This window comes from Nerophis ophidion, linkage group LG03, assembly GCF_033978795.1.
Source record: "Nerophis ophidion isolate RoL-2023_Sa linkage group LG03, RoL_Noph_v1.0, whole genome shotgun sequence".
Classification (NCBI taxonomy): domain Eukaryota; kingdom Metazoa; phylum Chordata; class Actinopteri; order Syngnathiformes; family Syngnathidae; genus Nerophis; species Nerophis ophidion.
Genome location: NC_084613.1, coordinates 81,129,076 through 81,154,288, shown reverse-complemented (window position 1 = coordinate 81,154,288; position 25,213 = coordinate 81,129,076). Strand labels below are relative to the sequence as shown.

Here is a 25,213-nt window from a genome sequence, read left to right as displayed (position 1 = left end):
CCCCCTCCATCTTCTCATGTATCTTCTCCTTCATCTTCTCATAAATATTCTCCTTCATCTTCTCATGCATCTTCTCCATCTTCACATGCATCTTCTCATCCTCATCTTCTCATGCATTTATCCTCCTTCATCTTCTCATGCATATTCTCTTCATCTTCTCTTGCATCTTCTACTCCTCATCTTCTCATTCATTTTCTCCTCCATCTTCTCAGACATTTTCTTCTCATGGATCTTCTCCTTTTCACCTCCTCATGCATCATCACCTCCATCTTCTCACGCATTTTCTCCTCCTTCATCTTCTCTTTTTTCCATCTTCTCATTGATCTTCCCCTCCATCTTCTCATGCATCTTCTCCTCCATCTTCTCGTGCATCATTTCCTCCCCATCTTCTCGTACATCTTCTCCACCTTCACATCTTCTCATTCATCTTATCCTCTTTCATCTTCTCATGCATCTTTTTCATCTTCTCATGCATCTTCTCCCCCTACATCTTCTCATGCATCTTTCATCTTCTCTTGCATCTTCTCCCTCTTCATCTTCTCATGCATCTTCTCCTCCTCTGCGTCTTCTCCTCCATCTTCTAATGCATCTTCTCCTCCACTTCTTCTCATGCATCTTCTCCTCCTTAATTCCCTCTTCCTCCATCTCCTCATGCATCTTGTCTTCCTTCTCATGCATTGTCACCTCCTTCATCTTCTCATGCATTTTCTGTTCCTTCATCTTCACATGCATCTTCTTCTCCTTAATCTTCTCATGCATCTTCTCCTACTCCCCAACTTCTCGTTCATCTTCTCATGCATCTTCTCTTTCATCTTCTCATGCATCTTCTCCTCATTCATCTTCTCCTCCTTCATCTTCTCATGCATCTTCTCCTCATTCATCCTCTCATTCATCTCCTCCTTCATGTTTCCCGCCTTCTTCTCCTGCACTCGCTCACTCTGCTCCTCTCCTCCCTCCCTCACTTCTCTCCAGCATCCTGCACAATCTGCACACTCCCCCATCACCCTCTCTACGCCTCGCCTGTGCGGCGCATGCGCCTGTCCCGGGGTGTGTGTGTGTGTGTGTGTGTGTGTGTGTGTGTGTGTGTGCATGTGTGTGTGAATGTCCATGTGCTACTTTGACAAGGGAGAGAGAGAAGGGATGAGGAACATGTCTGAAGAAGAAGGAGGAGGAGGAAGAGGGCGGACCTGCTCATGTGGATGATGTTTTGGCTTTGGGAGTGTTTGTGTGTGTGAAGGAGTGTGTGACGGAGTGTGTGTGTGTGACGGAGAGTGTGTCCACGTGTGAAATGGGTTCCGCTCTGGGCAGAAGACAAACGTCAGAGAAAAGTCCAGAAGCCAGGAAAGCCAGAGTCAATAGTAAGGTAGTCCATTATCTTCATCATCTGCATGTTTGTCTTCCTCCACTTCCTGTCTCCCAGCACCTCTCCTACCTCCTCTCCTCTCTGTGTTCCTCCTGTGGTTCTGCTGGGCTGCCAGGAGTTGCTGCAGTCTTGTCTGAAAGGCTGCCAGAATGCTAACGCTGGTCCAGTTAGGGACCGTGGTGCAGGATCCGTGTGGATTTGTTCCTAACAGGTCCAGACTATGGTCCACTTATGGACTAGGGAGCACGATTTGTATGGATTTGTTGCTAACAAGTCAAGACTTTGGTACACTTAGGGACCGGAGAGCAGGATCCTTGTGGATTTGTTCCTAATAAGTCAAGACTTTGCTCTACTTAGGCACCGGGGAGCAGGATCCTTGTGGATTCGTTGCTAACAAGTCAAGACTTTGGTCCACTTAGGGACCGGGGAGCAGGACCCGTGTGGATTTGTTGCTAACAAGCCAAGACTTTGGTCCATGTAGGGACTGTGGTGAAGGTTCCTTGTGGATTTGTTGCTAACAAGTCAAGACTTGGCGTGAGGGTCCCGCTGGGGACTAGTGTCTAACCATAGTCAAGTCTTGGTTACTTTGTTCTATGCTAATGAAGTCTTTGCCTCTCAGATGAAGACATCATTGTTTTTCATCCATCAGCTGACTCTGTCCACCATCACTGGATGTCTGCTTCATTGCCATCTTGCTCTTCACCAGACTAGTACTTCTTATTCATTGTCTTTTTTCTCCTAACCACACTAGTACTTCTTATTCATTGTCTTCTTGTTCCTAACCAGACTAGGACTTCTCATTCATTGTCTTCTTGCTCCTAACCGGACTATTACTTCTCATTCACTGTGTTCTTCCTCTTAACCAGACTAGTACTTGTCATTCATTGTTTTCTTGCACTTAACTAGCCTAGTACTTCTCATTTATTGTCTTTTACCTCCTAACAGATGTTACTTGTCATTCATTGTCTTCTTACTCCTAACCACACTAGTACTTCTCATTCATTGTCATTTTGCTTTTAACCAGACTAGTACTTCTCATTCATTGTCTTTTTTCTCCTAACCACGCTAGTACTTCTCATTCATTGTCTTCTTGCTCTTAACCAGACTAGTACTTCTCCTTCATTGTCTTTTGCTCTTAACCCCCTGGGTGTGAGTTTTCCTTGCCCTTTTGTGGGTTCTTCCGAGGATGTTGTAGTCGTAATGATTTGTGCAGTCCTTTGAGACATTTGTGATTTGGGGCTATATAAATAAACATTGATTGATTGATTGATTAACCAGACTAGTACTTCTCATTCATTGTCTTTTTTTTCCTAACCAGACTAGTACTTCTCATTCATTGTCTTCTTGCTCTTAACCAGACTAGTACTTCTCATTCATTGTCTTCTTGCTCCTAACCGGACTATTACTTCTTATTCTTTGTCTATTTCCTCTTAACCGGACTAGTACTTCTCATTCATTGTCTTCTTGCTCCTAACCTGACTAGTACTTCTCATTCAATGTCTTCTCTCTCCTAACCGGACTATTACTTCTTATTCTTTGTCTATTTCCTCTTAACCGGAATAGTACTTCTCATTCATTGTCATCTTGCCCCTAACCAGACTAGTACTTCTCCTTCATTGTCTTCTTGCTCTTTACCAGACTAGTACTTCTCATTCATTGTCATCTTGCTCTTAAACAGACTAGTACTTCTCATTCATGGTCTTCTTTCTCCTAACCAGACTAGTACTTCTCATTCATTGTCATCTTGCTCCTAACCAGACTAGTACTTCTCATTGATTGTCGTCTTGCTCTTAACCAGACTAGTACTTCTCATTCATTGTCTTCTTTCTCCTAACCAGACTATTACTTCTCATTCTTTGTCTTTTTCCTCTTAACCGGAATAGTACTTCTCATTCATTGTCTTCTTTCTCCTAACCAGACTATTACTTCTCATTCTTTTTCTTTTTCCTCTTAACCGGAATAGTACTTCTCATTCATGGTCTTCTTTCTCCTAACCAGACTAGTAATTCTCCTTCATTGTCTTCTTGCTCTTTACCAGACTAGTACTTCTCATTCATTGTCTTCTTTCTCCTAACCAGACTAGTACTTCTCATTCATTGTCTTCTTGCTCTTAACCAGACTAGTACTTCTCATTCATTGTCATCTTGCTCCTAACCAGACTAGTACTTCTCATTCATTGTCTCCTTGCTCTTAACCAGACTAGTACTTCTCATTGTTTGTCTTCTTGCTCTTAACCAGACTAGTGATTCTCATTCATTGTCTTCTTGCTCCTAACCGGACTCTTACTTCTCATTCATTGTCTTCTTGCTCCCACCCAGACTAGTACTTCTCATTCATTGTCTTCTTTCTCTTAACCAGACTAGTACTTCTCATTCATTGTCTTCTTGCTCCTACCCAGACTAGTGCTTCTCATTCATTGTCATCTTGCTCTTAACCAGACTAATACTTCTCATTCCTTGTCTTTTTGCTCTTAACCAGATCAGTACTTTGCATTCATTGTCGTCTTGCTCCTAACCAGACTAGTACTTCTCATTCATTTTTTTTTAGCTCCTAACCAGACTAGTACTTTTCACCACCACAGTTGTGTTTCCACTCCCAACAAGTCTTCCTGTGGGAGCACAACAGTCGAAAGAGTAAATTGATTGTTTGTCACGAGGCTTTGAAATCAGGCCGTATGGAAATAAGACCTTAGGCACTTCCTGATGCCGGACTAATTAACCACACAACATGCTTTTCAAAATAATGTACATTACAGGCCAAAGGTTTGTACGCACCTTCTTCTAATTCAATGTTTATTTTCCTGACTATTTACACTATAGATTATCACATCAAAACGATGAACACATCTGGGGTTATGTACTTAACAAAAAAAGGTGAAATAACCAATCACATTTTCTAGTTTCTTCAAAATAGCCACCCTTTGCTTCCATTACTGCTCTGCACACTCTTGGCATTCTCTCCATGAGCTTTAATTGATTGATTGATTGATACTTTTATTAGTAGATAGCACAGTTCAGTACATATTCCGTACAATTGACCACTAAATGGTAACACCCGTATAAGTTTTTCAACTTGTTTAAGTCTTGAAGCTCATGGAGAGAATGCAACGCAGTAATCCGAGCAAGGGGTGGCTATTTTGAAGAAACTAGAAAATAAAACATGTTTTCAGTTATTTCACCTTTTTTTTAAGTGCATAACTCCACATGTCATAGTTTTGATGTCTGTAGTAACTTTGACATTGTCGAAGACGGAAGGATTGGAAAACTTGGCAACAAACATTAAAAACTCAGAATATCTTCCTTTCAAAAGGGAAAAGACTGGTTTGATCTACAATGTCATCCATCTCAGCTTCTGCTTGTTTTTGACTCTGCTGCCTCGTTTATTGTAAACAAGGATTTGTTCTTAATTGCCTTACCTGAACTAATGAAGTTTGAATAAACAAATGTGATGTCAGTGGAAGTTTTCATGTCGAAGTTGTTCTCATTTCAAGGTCAAGTTGATTCATTCCTTCGAATAAAACGGTTTTTAAATGTCTAGTCAACATTTTCCTTCATAGTAATAACTTTCAGAAATGTTTCAGGATGTACAAAAAGTGTTTCCAGAGCTGTTATGTCACTTAGTAGCCACGTGTACGTGGACAACATGTATTTAATCTGATCATCATTCAGATTACAATGTTCCAGTGTACATGGACCCTTAAAAAATGTTTTCGATTATGACATGCATTTTATTATTCACACCTTAAATCGGGAAGTTTGACATGCGAAGAACCTAACATAAACACAAAGGTGTGTTATTATTTGTGCTATGACTCCATCTTTTGGACAAGTTCGCTCACTGCAGGTGCTGAGTAAGCAGTATACTTCCACTGTTTACTCTATGTTCACTACTTTTGTTTTACCTCTCTTTTTGAAATGGAGCTGTGTTGTTCTTTTTATGGTGTGATTACGTACGGGTTGTGGCTTTGATTGATACTTTTATTAGTAGATTGCACAGTTCAGTACATATTCCGTACACTTGACCACTAAATGGTAACACCCAAATAAGTTTTTCAACTTGTTTAAGTCCACGTTAATCAATTCATGGCACGTCATTGTTACAACATTGTGTGTACGTGTTTGAGGCTAGCAGTTTGCACTTAGAGTAGCTGTAATGCCGTGAATAAAACAGCTAGTATCTAGAGGGTGAAGACGAGTCCCGAATTTTTGTAGGTTTTGTGTTGGTACTACCGGGTACAGAGTCACATCAAACAAAACGGTACCAAATTTCGATACCTTTTGTTGCACGTAACATCCAGTTGCACACTGCACAAACTCAAACACTTGGCGGGGAAACAGACATAGCCATCAATTTACAAAACTGAAACAATAAAAAAAGAATGCCATTGTAAGTTATAAATACAAACCCAGACACTGATAAACATTTTAGCGTATTAAAGTCAAAGTACCAATTAGCTAATGCTAACGATGCTAGTGTCATTACATTAAGATAGCACGTATAAATATGCATGAAAACGCTCTTTAGTAAGTAAGAAGTGCTTTAGTTGTATTGTACGTTGCTTGGAGTGATAAATGTAGAATCCATGTGAGTAGAAACGCTATGCATGGCTGGAACGCAAATGGCACAATTGTTGAAAAACAAAACAAAAATAAACAAAGCCATCTATCCATCCATCCACGAGCACGTAGCAGTCAAGGCTTGGAAGGACTAGCATGCATCCACAAATGAAAGCTACACTAGCACAGAGAGCGGAAATATGAGGCACCCAGTGAGGAAAGTTTCAGTTTCGTATAATGACTTGATGATGTCATACCTACACCCGCTGAATGTGAGCACACCAACTCATTATTCACGTGCAGGGGAAGCCAAGCTGATCAATGCATGCATCGATTCTTGCATTGATCCACCCATCCATCATCCATCTGTGCATGCATGGCTTCCCTCATCCATCCACCCATCATCCGTCCACCAGTCAGCTGGTATTAGACCTCAGCTCCTAAAGACACTTTGCCTTGTAGGCCAACTGTAATGATTCACTCTATAAAGCAACATGAGACTTGCAGGACTGGGGTCAGGAAGTAGGACTAGATGGCTGCAAAAAAGGACGCACAAAGCACACTGGAGGTCTAGCAATCATCGCTCTGAAGAAATAGTTTCCACACATCGTCTTTTAGCCTGGAGTTTGGTGCCTCTGGTTCAGCAATTCAACATGCAAAACTTAGCACAAAAAAAGCAGCATTTTAAGAGGTTTTAGTGTTTAAAGCATCTAAAAATAAAGGACCGAGTTGAGATTAATACATAACCCATTCACCTAAATGAATCACTAAGTCTGTTTCAGTTAAGTTATTTCGTCACTACAGTAATTACAATTTGTGTTCACATCCACAGGAACCACATGGGTTAGCCTACTCTATACAGTATTTACAACCTTACTAGTGTTTACTTTACAGCCAGAGATGGTTCATCTACTTATTGACATTATTTACACATTACTTTTGTCTGTTTCAGTCAGTTATTTAGTCACTACAAATTGTGTTCACATCCACAGGAACCACATGGGTTAGCCCACTCTATACAGTATTTACAACCTAACTAGTGTTCACCTCACATCCACAGATGGTTCATCTACTTATTGACATTATTTACACATTACTTTTTTCTGTTTCAGTCACCATGTTATTTAGTCACTACTACTTGTGTTCACAACCACAGGAACCACATGGGTTAGCCTACTCTATACAGTATATACAACCTTACTAATGTTCACTTATACAGCCACAGATGGTTCATCTACTTATTGACATTATTTACACATTACTTTTGTCTTTTTCAGTCACTACATGTGTTCACATCCACAGGAACCACATGGGTTAGCCTACTCTATACAGTATTTACAACCTTACTGATGTTCACTTATACAGCCACAGATGGTTCATCTACTTATTGATATTATTTATACATTACTTTTGTCTGTTTCAGTCACCATGTTATTTAGTCACTACAACATGTGTTCACATCCACAGGAACCACATGGGTTAGCCTAATGTATACAGTATTTACAACCTAACTAATGTTCACTTATACAGCCACAGATGGTTCATCTACTTATTGACATTATTTACACATTACTTTTGTCTGTTTCAGTCACTGTTATTTGGTCACTACTACTTGTGTTCACATTCACAGGAACCACATGGGTTAGCCCACTCTACAGTATTTACAACCTAACTAGTGTTCACCTCACATCCACAGATGGTTCATCTACTTATTGACATTATTTACACATTACTTTTGTCTGTTTCAGTCACTATGTTATTTAGTCACTACAACTTGTGTTCATATCCACAGGAACCACATGAGTTAGCCCACTCTATACAGTATTTACAACCTTACTAATGTTCACTTATACAGCCACAGATGGTTCATCTACTTATTGACATTATTTACACATTACTTTTGTCTGTTTCAGTCACTGTTATTTAGTCACTACAACTTGTGTTCACATCCACAGGAACCACATGGGTTAGCCTACTCTATACAGTATTTACAACCTAACTAATGTTCACTTCACAGCCACAGATGGTCCATCTACTTATTGACATTATTTACACATTACTTTTGTCTTTTTCAGTCACTACAACATGTGTTCACATCCACAGGAACCACATGGGTTAGCCTACTCTATACAGTATATACAACCTTACTAGTGTTCACTTCACAGCCACAGATGGTTCATCTACTTATTGACATTATTTACACATTACTTTTGTCTTTTTCAGTCACTACTACTTGTGTTCACATCCACAGGAACCACATGGGTTAGCCCACTCTATACAGTATTTACAACCTAACTAGTGTTCACCTCACATCCACAGATGGTTCATCTACTTATTGACATTATTTACACATTACTTTTGTCTTTTTCAGTCACTACAACATGTGTTCACATCCACAGGAACCACATGGGTTAGCCTACTCTATACAGTATATACAACCTTTCTAGTGTTCACTTCACACCCACAGATGGTTCATCTACTTATTGACATTATTCATCAAATCCTAAGTAAGGGTAAGATTTGATCAAACCAGCTGCTCCTTATCTCTTGGTGACATTGCTTAAGGTGAGAGTTGCAGAAAAGCCAAATACAAAGCATAAGACATGTCGGGTCAGTGACCTGTGACTAGGTGTGTGTGAGAATGTGCGTGTGTGGAAGCACCAGACTGGTCCTGATTCAGCTTTCCCTTTGTGTTGATTGTGATGACAGCACACATTCTCCTCCCCCCCCACTGCACACATTCTCATGCATTCAAACAAAAATATCTTCTTCAGGTCAGAGTTTAGCTTTTAGAAATTTAATTCACTTGAATCAGCTTTTTTTAACATTAATTTATCCAAATAAAGAATACGTTATAGTTGAAAATAAATAATGACATCAATAACGATAATTATAGTAATGATAATAATATATATATTATGGTGCTTGTACTTCTCGATGGTATAAAGCTGTTAACATATACATGCATATAATAACTATATAAAAATATAATTAAAATAAATGGAATAATAGCCGTTGTATTTTTCAGTGATGTTGTTAATATATAAACACATATAATATTAAAAGCCTCAATAAAAATACAATTGATGTATAAAGGGGGTTATTTTTGTGTGTGGTGTAAATCTGTTAATGGATAAATTAAATATAACGAGAAAATTCCCGCAAAAATTCGGATAGGCCTGCTATCTGTGCCCTGGACCTCTGGCCGGGGGGTCGCCATATGTTGATGGAAGTGATCAAATTTGTCATGATATTAGTAATGGTCATAAAAATTAATGAATATATTTTTAAATAGATTAATATGTTTGTTTTACTGGTGTCAAAGATTTGATTTTTATAATCACATGAGTTGCACTTAAAATACTTGTTTGCATAATTTAAAAAAAAAGACTCATATTTTGACACAATGTCAAAATGTTACACATTTTTAAACATTTTATTTGAATATGCATCATTCATTCTTTCAAAACTTGGTCAGCGTTTTCTGTAAAGTACTAATGTTCATTTTGAAGTGACATTTGTGGTCCTTGCACTGATGAGCTTAAAACCTCCTGTAGCATATTTGAAGTCAGCATCCAGGGTTAGAGTAAAGGCTAATGTACATTTATACATCATTAATGATCATTCAAACCATTGAAATATTTCATCACTTTGTTTACAGTTAACTCGAAATTCATGGCAATGTTGCAGATGTACATCGTTTTTCATCATTAATAAACCGATCATTTTCAAGAATTATTATTATAATTTGCTTAAATGAAATGTGCTTTATTTTTTAAATAGTTCAACACAAAAAATGACCTTGTCTACATTTTTAATGACAATAACAAAACAATTCCTGGATTATCTTGCCAGATTTTGTTGAAATACCCAATTTGTATTCCTGCTTTAGGAGCACTGGCATTCAGAGGAGGAGCTACACTTCCATGTTTAGATAGCTGTTTCATGCACGGATAAGACCGAATGTCTCAATCTGGCTTGTCAGGATCATGCTTTGATTGTCAAAGATCTTTGCGACTATAATCTGTGATATTTCTACCTGAATAAATGCTCTTGATATTCTGACAAGTTAATGTTCTTCATACCTCTGCATGACAATGTGTCATTTTCTATTCATGAATCAAATGTAATATTCAGCCTGCTAATCACTCTGTAATTGGGCACCCAACGGAATATGTTATACAATCATTTGTACATTATTCAGCCCCCATATTCCTCAACCGATGCACTGCCATCACATAATAACATTATTAACATCTTTGACAAGGCAAGATTTTATTGTGTTGATTTAATTGAACCGGATATATCAGTGGTTCTCAAACTTTTTTTTGTCATCCCCCACTTTGGACAAGGGGGAGTTTTCAAGCCCCACCTGCCCCCATCGCCACAACAGAACGCTAATGCCAAGCTTAACATTTTCAAATTTATTGAACATCAAGTAACATTCAAGTCAGGGTTTCCCACACATTCATTTATTTGTGGCGGCTCGCCACGGAAAAATTACGGCCGCCACAATTAAAAAATAAATAAAAAAATCGGCTCTTGACTCGTTTGATCACTCATAAAAGCAATGGGACTCTGTCTGTGAATGGAGCTTGTAGTTACATATTATATAAATATGATATAAATATGTACATAAAGTGTTGTAATTATATTCCAACTCCGCGTTGTTCTTGGTCATTGAATAATAAAAACATTTTTTTTAAGTGAAATTCCCTCCCGTTCCTCGCGCCCCACCTGTCATGTCTCTATTCCCCACAGGTGGGGCCCGCCCCACACTTTGAGAAACGCTGGGATATATAGAGTAGCGCTTTTATTTTGAAGCCAGCAAAGTGATTGGTTTGAGAAGGTGTCTTGACTTGTTCTGAGAACAAAAAAAGTCCATGAATTGATTAACGTGGACCCCGACTTAAACAAGTTGAAAAACGTATTCGGGTGTTACCATTTAGTGGTCAATTGTACGGAATATGTACTGAACTGTGCAATCTACTAATAAAAGTATAAATCAATCAATCAATCAATCAGTCCCCTTTGGACTTACGTGTTTCATTTCTGTTGAGCTTTTATGCCATCTAACTAATTGAAGCAGTCACAGTCTACATTTCATCTTATCACGGCAACTTAACTGTAAGGAAGGAAGTAAGCTCCTCCCACCTCTGACCGACGGGCACAGCAGGCGTTTTGGCTACAGTGACGTCGTCCCATGGAGTAACATAGTCCTTTCTTATCGGGAGAACAACTTTAAATGTGCTATTTTCATAAGTTAGACTTTTCTCTTTCCATTTCTGCTCGCTATTTTCCTGCTTTTGGCTCATCAGTAACAAGTGAACTCTGCTAAGTTCCCCCTCACTTCGGAGCTGCTCCAAGGGTCAAAAGGGACACGTGTGTGTGTGTGGTTATTATATAGTTACGGCGTTATTGTGGCGTTAATTTTGACATTTATTATGTTGGTTATATTTTTCTTTATTGTTGATACAAACATAAGAATACAATGCGCGATGTGTTGTTTGGCTAGTGCGGGTGTAAAGTGTTAGACACCACCTTTGGGTACGGTGTTGTGGCCTTTCTTCACCGCTGCACACGACCATGATGCAAGGTGCGTAATGTGACGCCATTTTGTCTCCATTTTGTTGATGTCCCTTCTGGGTTTGCATGTGGCTTGTGCCAAATACGCCTGATCTGATTGACATGGCAATTGTCATAAATTGCTGGTGGTGAACCCCAAGATGCAGAGATGGCAGGCGTGGCGCAGGAAAACATGACTTTAATGTCAAAAGGAAATGCAGAGAAAACAGGAACCAATAGAACAGGAAACCAATTATTGAGCCCTGACTGGAGGGCAAGGCAGGCATAAATAGCAGCCAGCTGATTGACAACAGGTATGGCCAGGCTGCCAATCAGCAGTAGGTGAGGGAACACAGCGCTCAGGGAGACAAACAGGAAATGGAACCATAGGAAATAAACACCAACCAAAGAAAACATAACCCGACGTGAATGTGACAGATCGTCACAGTACCCCCCCCTTTTTAGGGACGGATTCCAGAAGACTCAAGAAAGGCTGAGGGAGCGGGGAGAGACCTCGTGGGGTTTCGGGTCCGGCTGACTCTGGCCGCCCCCCTTGAACAGACGACAGGGACGGGTGGGAGGGAGCGGTGGAACCAGTCCGTGCCGCACTCCAGCCACAGAGCTTGTCCATCAAGGAGACCATGTGGGCATACTTCTCGTTTGTTGGCTTTCTCCCGAGCAGCCATTTTTTTTCTTCCAAACAGCCCATCGACACGTTGCAGGGTTCGTATTTATCGTGGATTGTTGGTGGCAAACCCCAAGATGCAGAGATGGCAGGCGTAGCGCAGGAAAACTATGACTTTAATATGATAACAGGAGACAGTAACCGGGAAACAGGAGACCGGGATACCAATCATCGAGCCCTGACTGGAGGGCAAGGCAGGCATAAATAGCAGCCAGCTGGTTGACAATAGACATGGCCAGGCTACCAATTAGCAGCAGTTGAGGGGAAACAACACTCAGGGAGGTAAGCAGGAAATGGAACCAAAGGAAATGGCTTTCCTCCTCTCTAAGGTTCTCATAGTCATCATTGTCACCGACGTCCCACTGGGTCATTATTGTCACCGATGTCCCACTGGGTGTGAGTTTTCCTTGCCCTTATGTGGGCCTACCGAGGATGTTGTGGTGGTTTGTGCAGCCCTTTGAGACACTAGTGATTTAGGGCTATATAAGTAAACATTGATTGATTGATTGAAATAAACACCAACCAAAGAAAACATAACCCGATGTGAATGTGACAGATCGTCACAGTACTTCCCTTTTTTAGGGACAGAATCCAGAAGTCCCAAGAAAGGCTGAGTGAGCGGGGAGAGACCTGGTGGGGTTTCGGGTCCGGCTGACTCTGGCCGCCCCCTTGAACAGATAACAGGGTTGGGTGGGAGGGAGCGGAGGAACCAGTCCGTTCCGCACTCCAGCCACAGAGCTTGTCCATCAAGGACACCATGTGGGCACACTTCTCGTTGGCAGCTTTCTCCCGAGCAGCCATTTGTTTTTTCCAAACAGCTCACCAACTCTCTGCGGGGTTCGTATTTAATCGATCAATCAATGTTTACTTATAAAGCCCTAAATCCGGAGTGTCCCAAAGGGCTGCACAAGCCACAACGACATCCTCTGCTCAGATCTCACATCAGGCTAAGGAAATACTCAACCCAATGGGACAATGAGAAACCTTGGAGGGGACTACAGATGTGGGGACCCCTCCCTGGGCGACCGATGCAATGGACGTCGAGTTGATCTAGCATAATATTGTGAGAGTCCAGTCCATAGTGGATCTATTTATTTATCGTAGTTTGTTGGTGGTGAACCCCAAGATGCAGAGATGGCAGGCGTAGCGCAGGAAAACTATGACTTTAAAGGCCTACTGAAACCCACTACTACTGACCACACAGTCTGATGGTTTATATATCAATGATGAAATATTAACATTGATACACATGCCAGTACGGCCTTTTTAGTTTACTAAATTGCAATTTTAAATTTTGCGCGAAGTATCCTGTTGAAAACGTCGCGGATTGTAGTGGACATTTTGTTCCAGTCCGATCCCTACTATAAGTCGTCTGCTTTAATTGCATAATTACACAATATTCTGGACACCTGTGTTGCTAAATCTTTTGCAATTTGTTCAATTAATAATGGAGACGTCAAAGAAGAAAGATGTAAGTGGGAAGCGGTGTATTGCAGCTGCCTTTAGCAACACAAACACAGCCGGTGTTTCCTTGTTTACATTCCCAAAGGGGAAGCTTTACTATGCAACAGAGCGGTCAAGCGAACATGGTTCTCTACCACATGTCAACCGGCAGGTTTCGGTGAGAAAATTGTGGTAATAAGTCGTCTCTTACCGTAGACATGAGCGGAGCTTGCGTCGTTCCTCGTGCAGCTGTCAAAGAGGCAGCTGCGACTCTCTTGCCTCCTCCGAACGTGGGATGCTTCCACCGTGGAAGATGGGGAAAAAAAGCTCAGCCCGGCCCCAACAACTGCCTTCGCCTCGCCGAGAAGCGTGGCTTCTGTCAGAGACACTGGCGGTCACCACACCCCTCAAACTTTCAGGTACGACTATATAATCTCACTAAAACACTAGTAACACAATAAGCAGATAAGGGATTTTCCAGAATTATCCTAGTAAATGTGTCCAATAACATCTGAATCGCTCCCACTGCCCTGTTTTTTTTTTTTTTTCTTTTTTAGTCCTTCACTCTCAATATCCTCATCCACAAATCTTTCATCCTCGCTCAAATTAATGGGGAAATCGTCGCTTTCTCGGTCCGAATCGCTCTCGCTGCTGGTGGCCATGATTGTAAACAATGTTCAGATGTGAGGAGCTCCACAACCTGTGATGTCACACACACATCGTCTGCTACTTCCGGTATAGGCAAGGCTTTTTTATTAGCGACCAAAAGTTGCGAAATTTATCGTGGATGTTCTCTACTAAATCTTTTCAGCAAAAATATGGCAATATCGCGAAATGATCAAGTATGATACATAGAATGGACCTGCTATCCCCGTTTAAATAAGAAAATCTCATTTCAGTAGGCTTTTAATATGATAACAGGAGACAGGAACTAGGAAAACAGGAGACCTGGATACCAATCATCGAGCCCTGACTGGAGGGCGAGGCAGGCATAAATAGCAGCCAGCTGATTGACAACAGCACTCAGGGAGACAAGCAGGAAATGCAACCAAAATAAGAGCGCGGAAATAAATACCAACAAAGAGACGTGAATGTGACAGACCGTCACAACAATGCTGCCATTGTACAGTCGGGTGGGTGGAATGAGTTGGATGTGTTTATGGGGGGCCATGGTGGGGGTTGGAAGGGGGGGGGGGGGGCTGTATTTGTGAGAGAGTTGCAAAGTGGATCTGCCTTCTAGTCAGCACAGCTCAGATAATACTGGACTTCATGGAGAAGAGAGGGGATGTATTGAGATGATTTCAAGACCTTCCTGAGACGGACTCCTCCGAAGGGACGCCATAATGCGTTCAGAAGGACCAGCCAGGACCAGAACCCCAGAGGTGGGTCACCAAGCTTACTTATTGTGCCTTCCTCCCTAAACTCTTGGTGGAAATGTCCAAACATTTTACTGTCAGAAATTCTTTACTCTTGAATTTTCTCTCAGCCTCCACTTTTCAAGGAAAATGTGCCTCAAAAGTTTTCGCTGAGAGTGTTTTTCTTTTTTATTTGTGATGGCACCTGCGGAAAGAGTCCTGTAACGTGGCAGAAAAAAGTGTGAAGGTAACCATAGCATATACTTCTTTATCATTATTAGTGTCTACTGTAGCACTTTAAGATGTATTGAAATGAAAAGTGTGCATCAAATAAAATCTATTAGTTTTTATTTCTGGCGGGCGTTGGGACTTTCTTCTTTGTTGAGCGGTCCTTGAACGCACCACAGACACTTTCATCTTGGAGTCTATTGTAGAAATTTGTAGATCAAATATTGAACAATTTCCTTGCTCAGACAATAATTTTGGTTATATAAGTTTATTTGACGCGTCCTAATCGGGAAGGACGTTATTGTCTCTTGTTTTCATGTTTCCATTTATGCTAGCTAGCCATATTATATCAACATGCAATTATCAATCACGTTTTTTAATTGAATACAGTAATTGTTAGAATTATTTTATCTAAGTTAACACAAAAACTTGGTTTTGAAATGCATTCCAAGCGAGAAGACTAAAAGCTGTCATTGAATCTACCAAGAAGAAAGCTTGTAAAACTCCACTGTGTTGGGGGGGAAGCAAAATGAAGGTGTTCTGTTTCTTTCATGTAACGTAATCAACAGAAAGAAATTGTCTGACCCAAGAACTACAAAAGCGAAGATGAAGCAGGACCAGACTCCCCTCCAGGCGTTGGTTATTTGAACTGTTTACGACCCCCGTCCCTTAGAAGCAGCTGTTGCCATGTGGTCAGAGAAAGTCTAAATAAATGAGGCGTACAACAAGGGGCGGTATAACTCGGTTGGTAGAGTGGCCGTGCCAGCAACTAGAGGGTTGCAGGTTCGATCCCCGCTTCCGCCATCCTAGTCATTGCAGGGCAAGACACTTTACCTACATGCTTCCAGTGCCACCCACACTGGTTTAAATGTAACTTAGATATTGGGTTTCACTATGTAAAGTCACTAGAGAAAAAGCGCTATATAAATATAATTCACTTCACAATATTTCACCAGAGCGTGCTGGGACACTGTACAAGGGTACAGTGTCCGGGCATCTCTTCTCAAATTGAGCCAAATTTAGTTCTGTCTCTGTATATTTACAGCTAGAATTCACTGAAATTCCAGTATTTCATATATATATATATACATATATATATATATATATATATATATATATATATATATATATATATATATATATATATATATATATATATATATATATATATATATATGTGTGTGTGTGTGTGTGTGTGTGTGTGTGTGTGTATGTATATATATATATGTGTGTATGTACTATATATGTATGTACTGTATATGTGTATGTATATGTGTATATATATATATGTATGTATATATATGTATATATGTATGTATGTGTATATATATATATGTATGTGTATGTATGTATATGTATATATATATATATATATATATATATATATATATATATATATATATATATATATATATATATATATGTGTATGTATATATATGTATGTATGTGTATATATATATATATGTATGTGTATGTATGTATATATATATGTATATGTGTGTGTGTGTATGTATATATATGTGGGTGTGTGTATGTATATATGTATATATATGTGGGTGTGTGTATGTATATATGTATATATATGTGTATATGTGTATATATATGTATATATATATATATATGTATGTGTGTGTATATATATATGTATATGTGTATATATGTATGTATATATATGTATATGTGTATGTATGTATATATATGTATGTGTGTATATAATATATATATATATATACATATAAAATAAATACTTGAATTTCAGTGTTCATTTATTTACACATATACACACACATAACACTACTCTCTACTCATTGTTGTATTTGAAAGTGAAATGTTTTGCAGCCAGTAGCAAAGCCTTCGAAGGAGCATAGGTATGGGCAGCATCTGTGAAATGTAATTTGCAGGACACTTTCAAGCGTACTTCTTCTTCTTACTCGTCGTCGCCATGACTGTCTCTTCTTCGTTCTTCTGCTACCTCCCTGTTATGTTTTTGGACATTACTACTTGCCGTAGTTTCGAAGCAATGCATGATGGGAATCTGGATGTTGTGTGGCATAGTATTAACGTGCCGGCTGGAATAGACACAAGCTGAGAAATAGCTCCATGCCTGCCTACTTTATGGGTTATAGATACACCTATAGATAACGGAGACATATATAATAGTCCCTTTCTTGTTGTGTGTGCAGTTGCGCATTGAGCTCCGAAAGCCGCAGATGTTATAACGTGACTGGGCCGGCACGCTGTTTATAAGGAGGAATAGCGGACGTGACGATAAGCTGTCCTCACTCAGGTCCGGCTGAAAATCGAGAAAAATTTGGAAGAATGCTTGTCCTGGGAAATTTTCGGGAGAGGCACTGATATTGGTAGTCTCCCGGAAAATTTGGGAGGGTTGGCAAGTATACACTTCATACTTGCTCCCGGTGCCGTTCACACCGGTGAATGAATGACAGGTGGTGGTCGGAGGGGCCGTAGGCGCAAACTGGCAGCTTCGTTTCCGTCAGTCTACCCCAGGGCAGGGCTACAAATATAGCTTGCCACCACCAGGTGTGAATGAATGATGGGTTCCCACTTCTCTTTGAGCGCTTTGAGTATCTAATAATAGAAAAGTGTGATATAAAATCTGATCCATTATTATTCATTGTTATTATTACAGTATGAACATTTAGGACCGTACCTGGTATTATAAGGGTGATAGTCAATGAAGACTGGAACAATTATTTTGTGCTCTCCATTGTTTATTTTTGATTTAAGGTTCCACTGTGTTGGGACTTTGTTTATAGTATGGCTCAGTTTACAAGATGAAAATGATCTCTTGAAATAGCTAATGAGCATATAAGATTGCAAGCTCTTATTAAAGGCCTACTGAAATTAGATGTTTTTATTCAAACGGGAATAGCAGGTCCATTCTATGTGTCATACTTGATCATTTTGCGATATTGCCATATTTTTTACTGAAAGGATTTAGTAGAGAACATCGACGATAAATTTCGCAACTTTTGGTGCTGATAAAAAAGTCTTGCCTGTAGCGGAAATATCAGACGATGTGCGCGTGACGTCATGTGTTGTGGAGCTCCTCACATCTGAACATTGTTTACAATCATGGCCACCAGCAGCGAGAGCGATTCGGACCGAGAAAGCGACAATTTCCCCATTAATTTGAGCGAGGATGAAAGATTCGTGGATGAGGATAGTGAGAGTGAAGGACTAAAAAAGAAAAAAAAAGAAAGACAGGGCAGTGGGAGCGATTCAGATGTTATTAGACACATTTACTAGGATAATTCTGGAAAATCCCCTATCTGCTTATTGTGTTACTAGTGTTTTAGTGAGATTATATAGTCGTACCTGAAAGTCGGAGGGGTGTGGCCACGGCTGTGGTGACCGACAGCAGCGAGAGCGATTCAGACCGAGGAAGCGACAATTTCCCCATTAATTTGAGCGAGGATGAAAGATGCGTGGATGAGGAAAGTGAGAGTGAAGGACTAGGAAAAAAAAAAAGACTATACAGTGAGAGCGATTCAGATGTTATTAGACACATTTACTAGGATAATTCTGGAAAATCCCTTATCTGCTTATTATGTTACTAGTGTTTTAGTGAGATTATATGGTCGTACCTGTACAACCTGAAGGTCGGCCCCGCTTCTTTTTCAGCACCAGTCAACGGGTGGTGGCGATGCCCATCTCTGACATTCGCAAAGGACCCTCTTCGAAACACGATCTTTCGAAACGATCGCTGCATAATACACTCTACTTTGTGTGTGTGGTCCAATCCAACCGTGTTCGCTTGACCGCTCTGTTCCATAGTAAAGCTTCACCGTCATCTTTCGGGAATGTAAACAAAGAAACATCGGCTGTGTTTTTGTTGCTGAAGGCGGCCGCAATACACCGCTTCCCACCTACAGCTTTCTTCTTTGACGTCTCCATTATTCATTGAACAAATTGCAAAAGATTCAGCAACACAGACGACTTATAGCTGGGAACGGTGCTGGAACAAAATGTCCTCTACAATGCGTGACATCACTCGCACGCGTCATCATACCGCAACGTTTCAGCAGGTTACTTCGGCGCGAAATTAAAAATTGCAATTTAGTAAACTAAAAAGGCCGTATTGGCATGTGTTGCAATGTTAATATTTCATCATTGATATATAAACTATCAGACTGCGTGGTCAGTAGTAATGGGTTTCAGTAGGCCTTTTAGGGCTATCATCAAGGTTCCAAGAAGTAATTTCATTTTCAAATGGCACTTCTCTGCATTAATGCAGTGAATGAACATCTCTGACTATAATAGCACCGGCTATTTTGCTGTGACTGTTTGTTGCAATATGTTTTTTTTCTTCAAAGACTAAACACGCACTTTACCGACAATTCTTTTTGACTCGTATCATGGAGCTGTGCAAATTTATGCAGGAACTGCCAACAAAAACATCGAGCACCTACATTATTTTTATTTATTTATTTATTTATTCATTAATTTATGTAGAATGTTTTGTTGATTCCACAAGCCACGCCTCTCTGTAACCACGCCCACAAAGCGTTGCAGACAGGCAAAATGGCCCCGAAGATGGATTTGATTGCAAAAACGAGAACATTGGCAAGAATGAGTTCCCTGTAGGCACAAACAAGGCTAACAATGCAGCTAATGGGAATAATGTTGTTTTAATAAAAAACTCCAAAAAGTACCAACAATACTTCATTTACATATCGTGACCTGACTATTAACAGAGTTCTAGTGATATTTCTAGTATTAATATTAATTTTATAAGTAAAGAAACGACATTAAGGTCAGAGGAGGCTAACTACCTTATGCTGCTATATTGACATGTTGAGCTGCTGCATGGCCTCTGAGTTGGTGAAAGTTAATTCCAGATGATGAATCATGCCTCTCACCTGGATAGTAGAAGGTTGTGGTCATAAACCCACAAGTTGGTCAACTTTGACATAATTTGATTATTTATTCCTCTAAACAGGAAGATATAAACATCCCATCAGTCGGCATCCAAGTGACAGCGGACTTTGTACAATAAATTATTGTTTTAGTGTATTTGTAGTTTGTATTTCTTGTTTAGTACTTAGCAAAACTGCTACTTATTGGATCTGCTTATCACTCAGCTTCTATAACGCGTAGATCATCCTCCATATATTCAGGCTCAAAAATATATAATTTGTTGTCTCTCATGGCGTCTGCATGTTTAGTAGTTGTCGTTGTCGTTGAAGGAAAAAGTGAATGTTGTTATGCGTCTGTGAAATTGATACACGGTCGTAAGCTTAAAATAAACAAAACACGTAAATATGACATGTTATTATGAATGCTACTAGATACTACGAAAGCCAAAAGCAGTGGTAAATAAAAAGGGAATACAATGATTCGCAAATCTGTTTCAACTTATATTCAATTGAATGGACTGCAAAGACAAGATATTTCATGTTCCCACTTATTTTGCAAATAATCATGAACTTAGAATTTAAATTGGCAGCAACACATTGCATTTTTACGACTGTGTTACCAGACCTATTCTTTTAACACTCAGTAAAGGTTTGGGAACTGAGAAAACACATTTTTAAGTGTAATTATTTCTCATTCTAGCTTGATGTACAGCTTAAGTTGTTCAACAGTCTCCCTTCTGATATTTTAGCCTTTGTATTGCGTTCAATGGGAGACAGGTCTGGACTACAGGCAGGCCAGTCTAATACCCGCACTCATTTACTATGAAGTCACGCTGTTGTAACACGTGGCTTGGCATTGTCTTGCTGAAATAAGTAGGGCCATCCATGGTAACGTTGCTTGGATGGCAACATATGTTGCTCCAAAACCTGTATGTACCTTTTTTAGCATTAATAGTGCCCTCATAGCGAAGCAGGCGGCGTTTCTGGGTGTTGTTGATAAATGGCCTTGGCTTTGCATAGTAGAGTTTTAACTTGCACTTACTGTCACAACTTGGCTTGGACATGGATTGTTTCTTCGATGCAGATGAGGATCAGCACGAGCGAGGCGTGGACGTGAGTACATGATATTTATTTAATAAACAAACAAACAACAAAAAGCGCTCACAATGGAGGAAGAAACTTGGCTACACAGTACAAACGTGAAACAAAAACACCTGCTCGATGGCATGAAATGATGGACATAAACTAAAGGACTTTGCACAAAAACAATTGGCTATGAACTATAAACAAAGACTTACTTGGACAAAATGAACAGCGTAGCAAGGCATGAAGCAGATAAACGAGGGCGTGAAGGAGGTGCAGCATGGGTAGAGTGTGCGAGTGAGAAGATCCCAGGACGAAGACAAGAAAAAGAGTGACTTAAATAGCTATGATCATTAGAGAAAACAGGTGAGAACAGGGACGTGACAGGTGAAAACTAATGAGTTGGCATGGAAACAAACAAAACCAGGAAGTGCAAAACGTGACTGAATGTCCAAAATCAAAACATAACATGACAAAACAAAACATGATCCATATGTGTGACACTTACACATGTAACGACCAACTGTGGTGACTGACAGTGGTTTTCTGAAGTGATCCTGACCCCATGTGGTGATATCCTTTACACACTGATGTGTCTTTTTGATGCAGTACCGCCTGAGGGATCCAAGGTCCGTAATATCATGGCTTACGTGCAGGGATTTCTCCAGATTCTCTGAACCTTTTGATGATATTACGTAACGTAGATGGTGAAATCCCTAAATTCATTGCAATAGCTGGTTGTGAAATGTTGTTTTTCAACAATTTGCTCAGGCATTTGTTGACAAAGTGGTGACCCTCGCCCCGTCCTTGTTTGTGAATGACTGAGCATTTCATGGAAGCTGCTTTTATACCCAATCATGGCACCCACCTGTTCCCAATTAGCCTGTTCACCTGTGGGATGTTCCAAATAAGCCTTTGATGAGCATTCCTCAACTTTCTCACTCTTTTTTGCCACTTGTGCCAGCTTTTTTGAAACATGTTGCAGGCATCAAATTCCAAATAAGCTAATAGTTCCACAAAATAACAACGTTTACCAGTGTGAACATGAAATATCTTGTCTTTGCAGTCTATTCAATTGAATAAAAGTTGAAAAGGATTTGCAAATCATTGTTTTCTCTTTTTATTTACCATTTACACGACCTGACAACTTCACTGCTTTTGGGGTTTGTACATACATACTTACAGTGTGTATGGAGGTTTTTAGATGATTTTAGAGTGCTTAATAGGCGGACTGTAGTGAAGCCCTTTATCTCCATTGTTTGCTGACTCTTGCTAGCGTTTATTGGAGAGTTAGAATGCTTAACCTCTTAAGGCCCAAGCTGTTTGTTTACATACTTTTTTTTCTTCTCTTTGCTATTTGGGCTTATTAGACCCTATTTACAATCATTCCATCCATCCATTTTCTACCGCTTATTCCCTTTTGGGGTCACGGGGGGCGCTGGGGCCTATCTCAGCTACAATCGGGCGGAAGGCGGGGTACACCCTGGACAAGTCGCCAACTCATCACAGGGCCAACACAGATAGATAGACAACATTCACACTCACATTCACACACTAGGGCCAATTTAGTGTTGCCAATCAACCTATCCCCAGGTGCATGTCTTTGGAAGTGGGAGGAAGCCGGAGTACCCGGAGGGAACCCACGCATTCACGGGGAGAACATGCAAACTCCACACGGAAAGTTCCCGAGCCTGGATTTGAACCCAGGACTGCAGGAACTTCGTATTGTGAGGCAGACGCACTAACCCCTCTGCCACCGTGAAGCCCCCCTATTTACAATAAAAACTAAAAATCATATTTTTATATGATGTACTTAGTTGGTCCATAGGTACACAAACGTGTACTTCATGTGTAGTGACATATTAATTTTTATTTTCCCACTTTTTTTTTTCCAAATTCGATTGTATGTTATACTCTTCTAACACCACCAGATAGTTGTATGAGTGTCCACATAAGTGGCCATAAGACCCTAATTCAGTAGTGTACACAATTTTGGAAATAAGAGCTAAAAGATGCTGTCAACGCATGTGGACAGCATCTTTTAGCTCTTTAAGGCCACTAAGGCCTTTAGAGGTTTTAAAAGAAGAAAACAATCATATTTGTGTTTATCTTACATAAGGATTGCGAATAATAAACAATATATTTTTTTTAAAGTGTCGTTCCTTGCAGAACTGATCAATAATTCCACATTTCTGCACCATCAGCCCATTGATCCAAAACAGGAAACACAAACTATGTGTCTGACAGGAAATAATAAACAACAACGTAAAACAATATTATAAATTAATGTGTGCAGTACAGAGGTCTCCTGATTTCCCAAAAAGAAAAATGGCCCAGAGATACTAATGTTTGTAACGGTTATTATCACACCTTATTTCAGCCCAAACAAAGGAAATAAACGTGCTTCGCCACAGCATTAACAACATGCTGTAGTACACACAATAAGGAAAAGCCAGTTCAGCTGTATTTTAAGCAATACACGTCAAATTGATCGATTACACAAGAAGCAATAAGTGCAGAAATATCTGTATATACTCTACACACACACACACACACACACACACACACACACACACACACATATATATATATATATATATATATATGTATGTGTATGTGTGTGTGTGTGTGTGTGTGTGTGTGTATATATATGTTTGTGTATATATATGTTTATGTGTATATATATATATGTGTATATATGTGTGTGTGTGTGTATTTTATTTTTATTTTTTAAATGTATTTATACATATGGGACCCATTACCTCCCTGCAAATAAAAACATAAAAAATGTATATGTATATATATATATATGATTTTTCTTCCCGCTAGTACAGTATAGAAAATGGACATATTTTAGACAAGCATGATACATTTCTTTAAAATGTTTAATCTGCTAAAAAAAAAAAAAAAAAAGTGTAATGCGTGCATAACATATGGTCCTAATGATGCTGTTGCTATAGTAACACCATCCTAACCCTTTTTCTACATTAGGCAAGGTTGTGTTTTCCCTCATAAATGATACATCGACTGTGTTCATCTTCACTCTGCTAAATTATGAATCTGTGTGCGTGTGTGTTTTTTGCACGTGTGTGTGTACGTCTATGTGTGTGTGTGTTTCTGTGTGTTTTTGTGCTAGCACGTGTTGGTGTTTGTGTACGTGCGTGCGTCTCTGTATTTGTGTGTGTGTGTTCTTGTATTTCTAGCCTTCTTGAGACATGAAGAAGGAAAAGTATCTTCCATATGAGGAGGTGTGAACAAGCAATGACCCCTGCCGGTCAAAATGAGGGCGGTACCAAAAAGGAGGGATTTTTCAAATGGACTGTGTGTCGCTTTTAAAAGGGCTCCCCCTCTGGTCAACATATGAAATAACAAGTGTGTGTAAAAATGTGAAGTGCTCCCTCCCTGGCCAACATATGAAAACACAAGTGTGTGTGTAAGAAATTTAAATGCGCCATATTTGGCCAAAAATAATAATAAAAAATAAATATGGATATGGAAACATACTATAATAACAAAGTAAATAATGAAGATTAAAAAGTAATAGAACTAATAAATCTTTATATATCTGAAAAGGGTGGTCCAAAAGATGTGGACATTTTTCTCATGTCTCAAGAAGGTAACACATACATGAAAGTGTGTGTGTGTGTGTGTGTGTGTGTGTGTGTGTGTGTGTATGCATGTGTGTGTTCTTGTATTTCTAGCCTTCTTGAGACATAAAGAAGGAAAAGTATCTTCCAAATGAGGAGGCGTGAACAAGTGATGACATGAATTATGGTCCCAGTAACCCCATCCATCCATTTTCTACCTCATGTCCTTTTTTGGGTCGTGGGGGGATCGGATTGATTGAAACTTTTATTAGTAGATTGCACAGTTCAGTACGTATTCCGTACAATTGACCACTAAATGGTAACACCCGAATAAGTTTTTCAACTTGTTTAAGTCGGGGTCCACGTTAATCAATTCATGGTGGTGCCTATCTCAGCTGCATTCGGGCGGAAGGCGGTGTACACCCTGGACAAGTCGCCACCTCATCGCAGGGCCAACACAGATAGAC

The 25,213-nt window shown here is 39.8% G+C and overlaps 1 protein-coding gene across 4 annotated transcripts in view; it reads left to right on the top strand.

The window, feature by feature from the left end:
- shank3a (SH3 and multiple ankyrin repeat domains 3a) overlaps positions 1–25,213 on the top strand; it is a 444,336-nt gene that overhangs the window by 237,028 nt on the left and 182,095 nt on the right. The window contains exon 1 of one of the 4 annotated variants that reach the window (XM_061896188.1): positions 1,146–1,363. The exons of 1 other annotated variant lie outside the window; for it this stretch is intronic. In XM_061896188.1, coding sequence (XP_061752172.1) covers positions 1,289–1,363 — 75 coding nt within the window. In that variant the 5' untranslated portion in view covers positions 1,146–1,288. Of the gene's footprint in view, positions 1–1,145; positions 1,364–14,871; positions 14,995–25,213 lie in introns of those variants that run through there. 2 more of the 4 variants (XM_061896191.1, XM_061896189.1) reach the window with 2 other exon arrangements.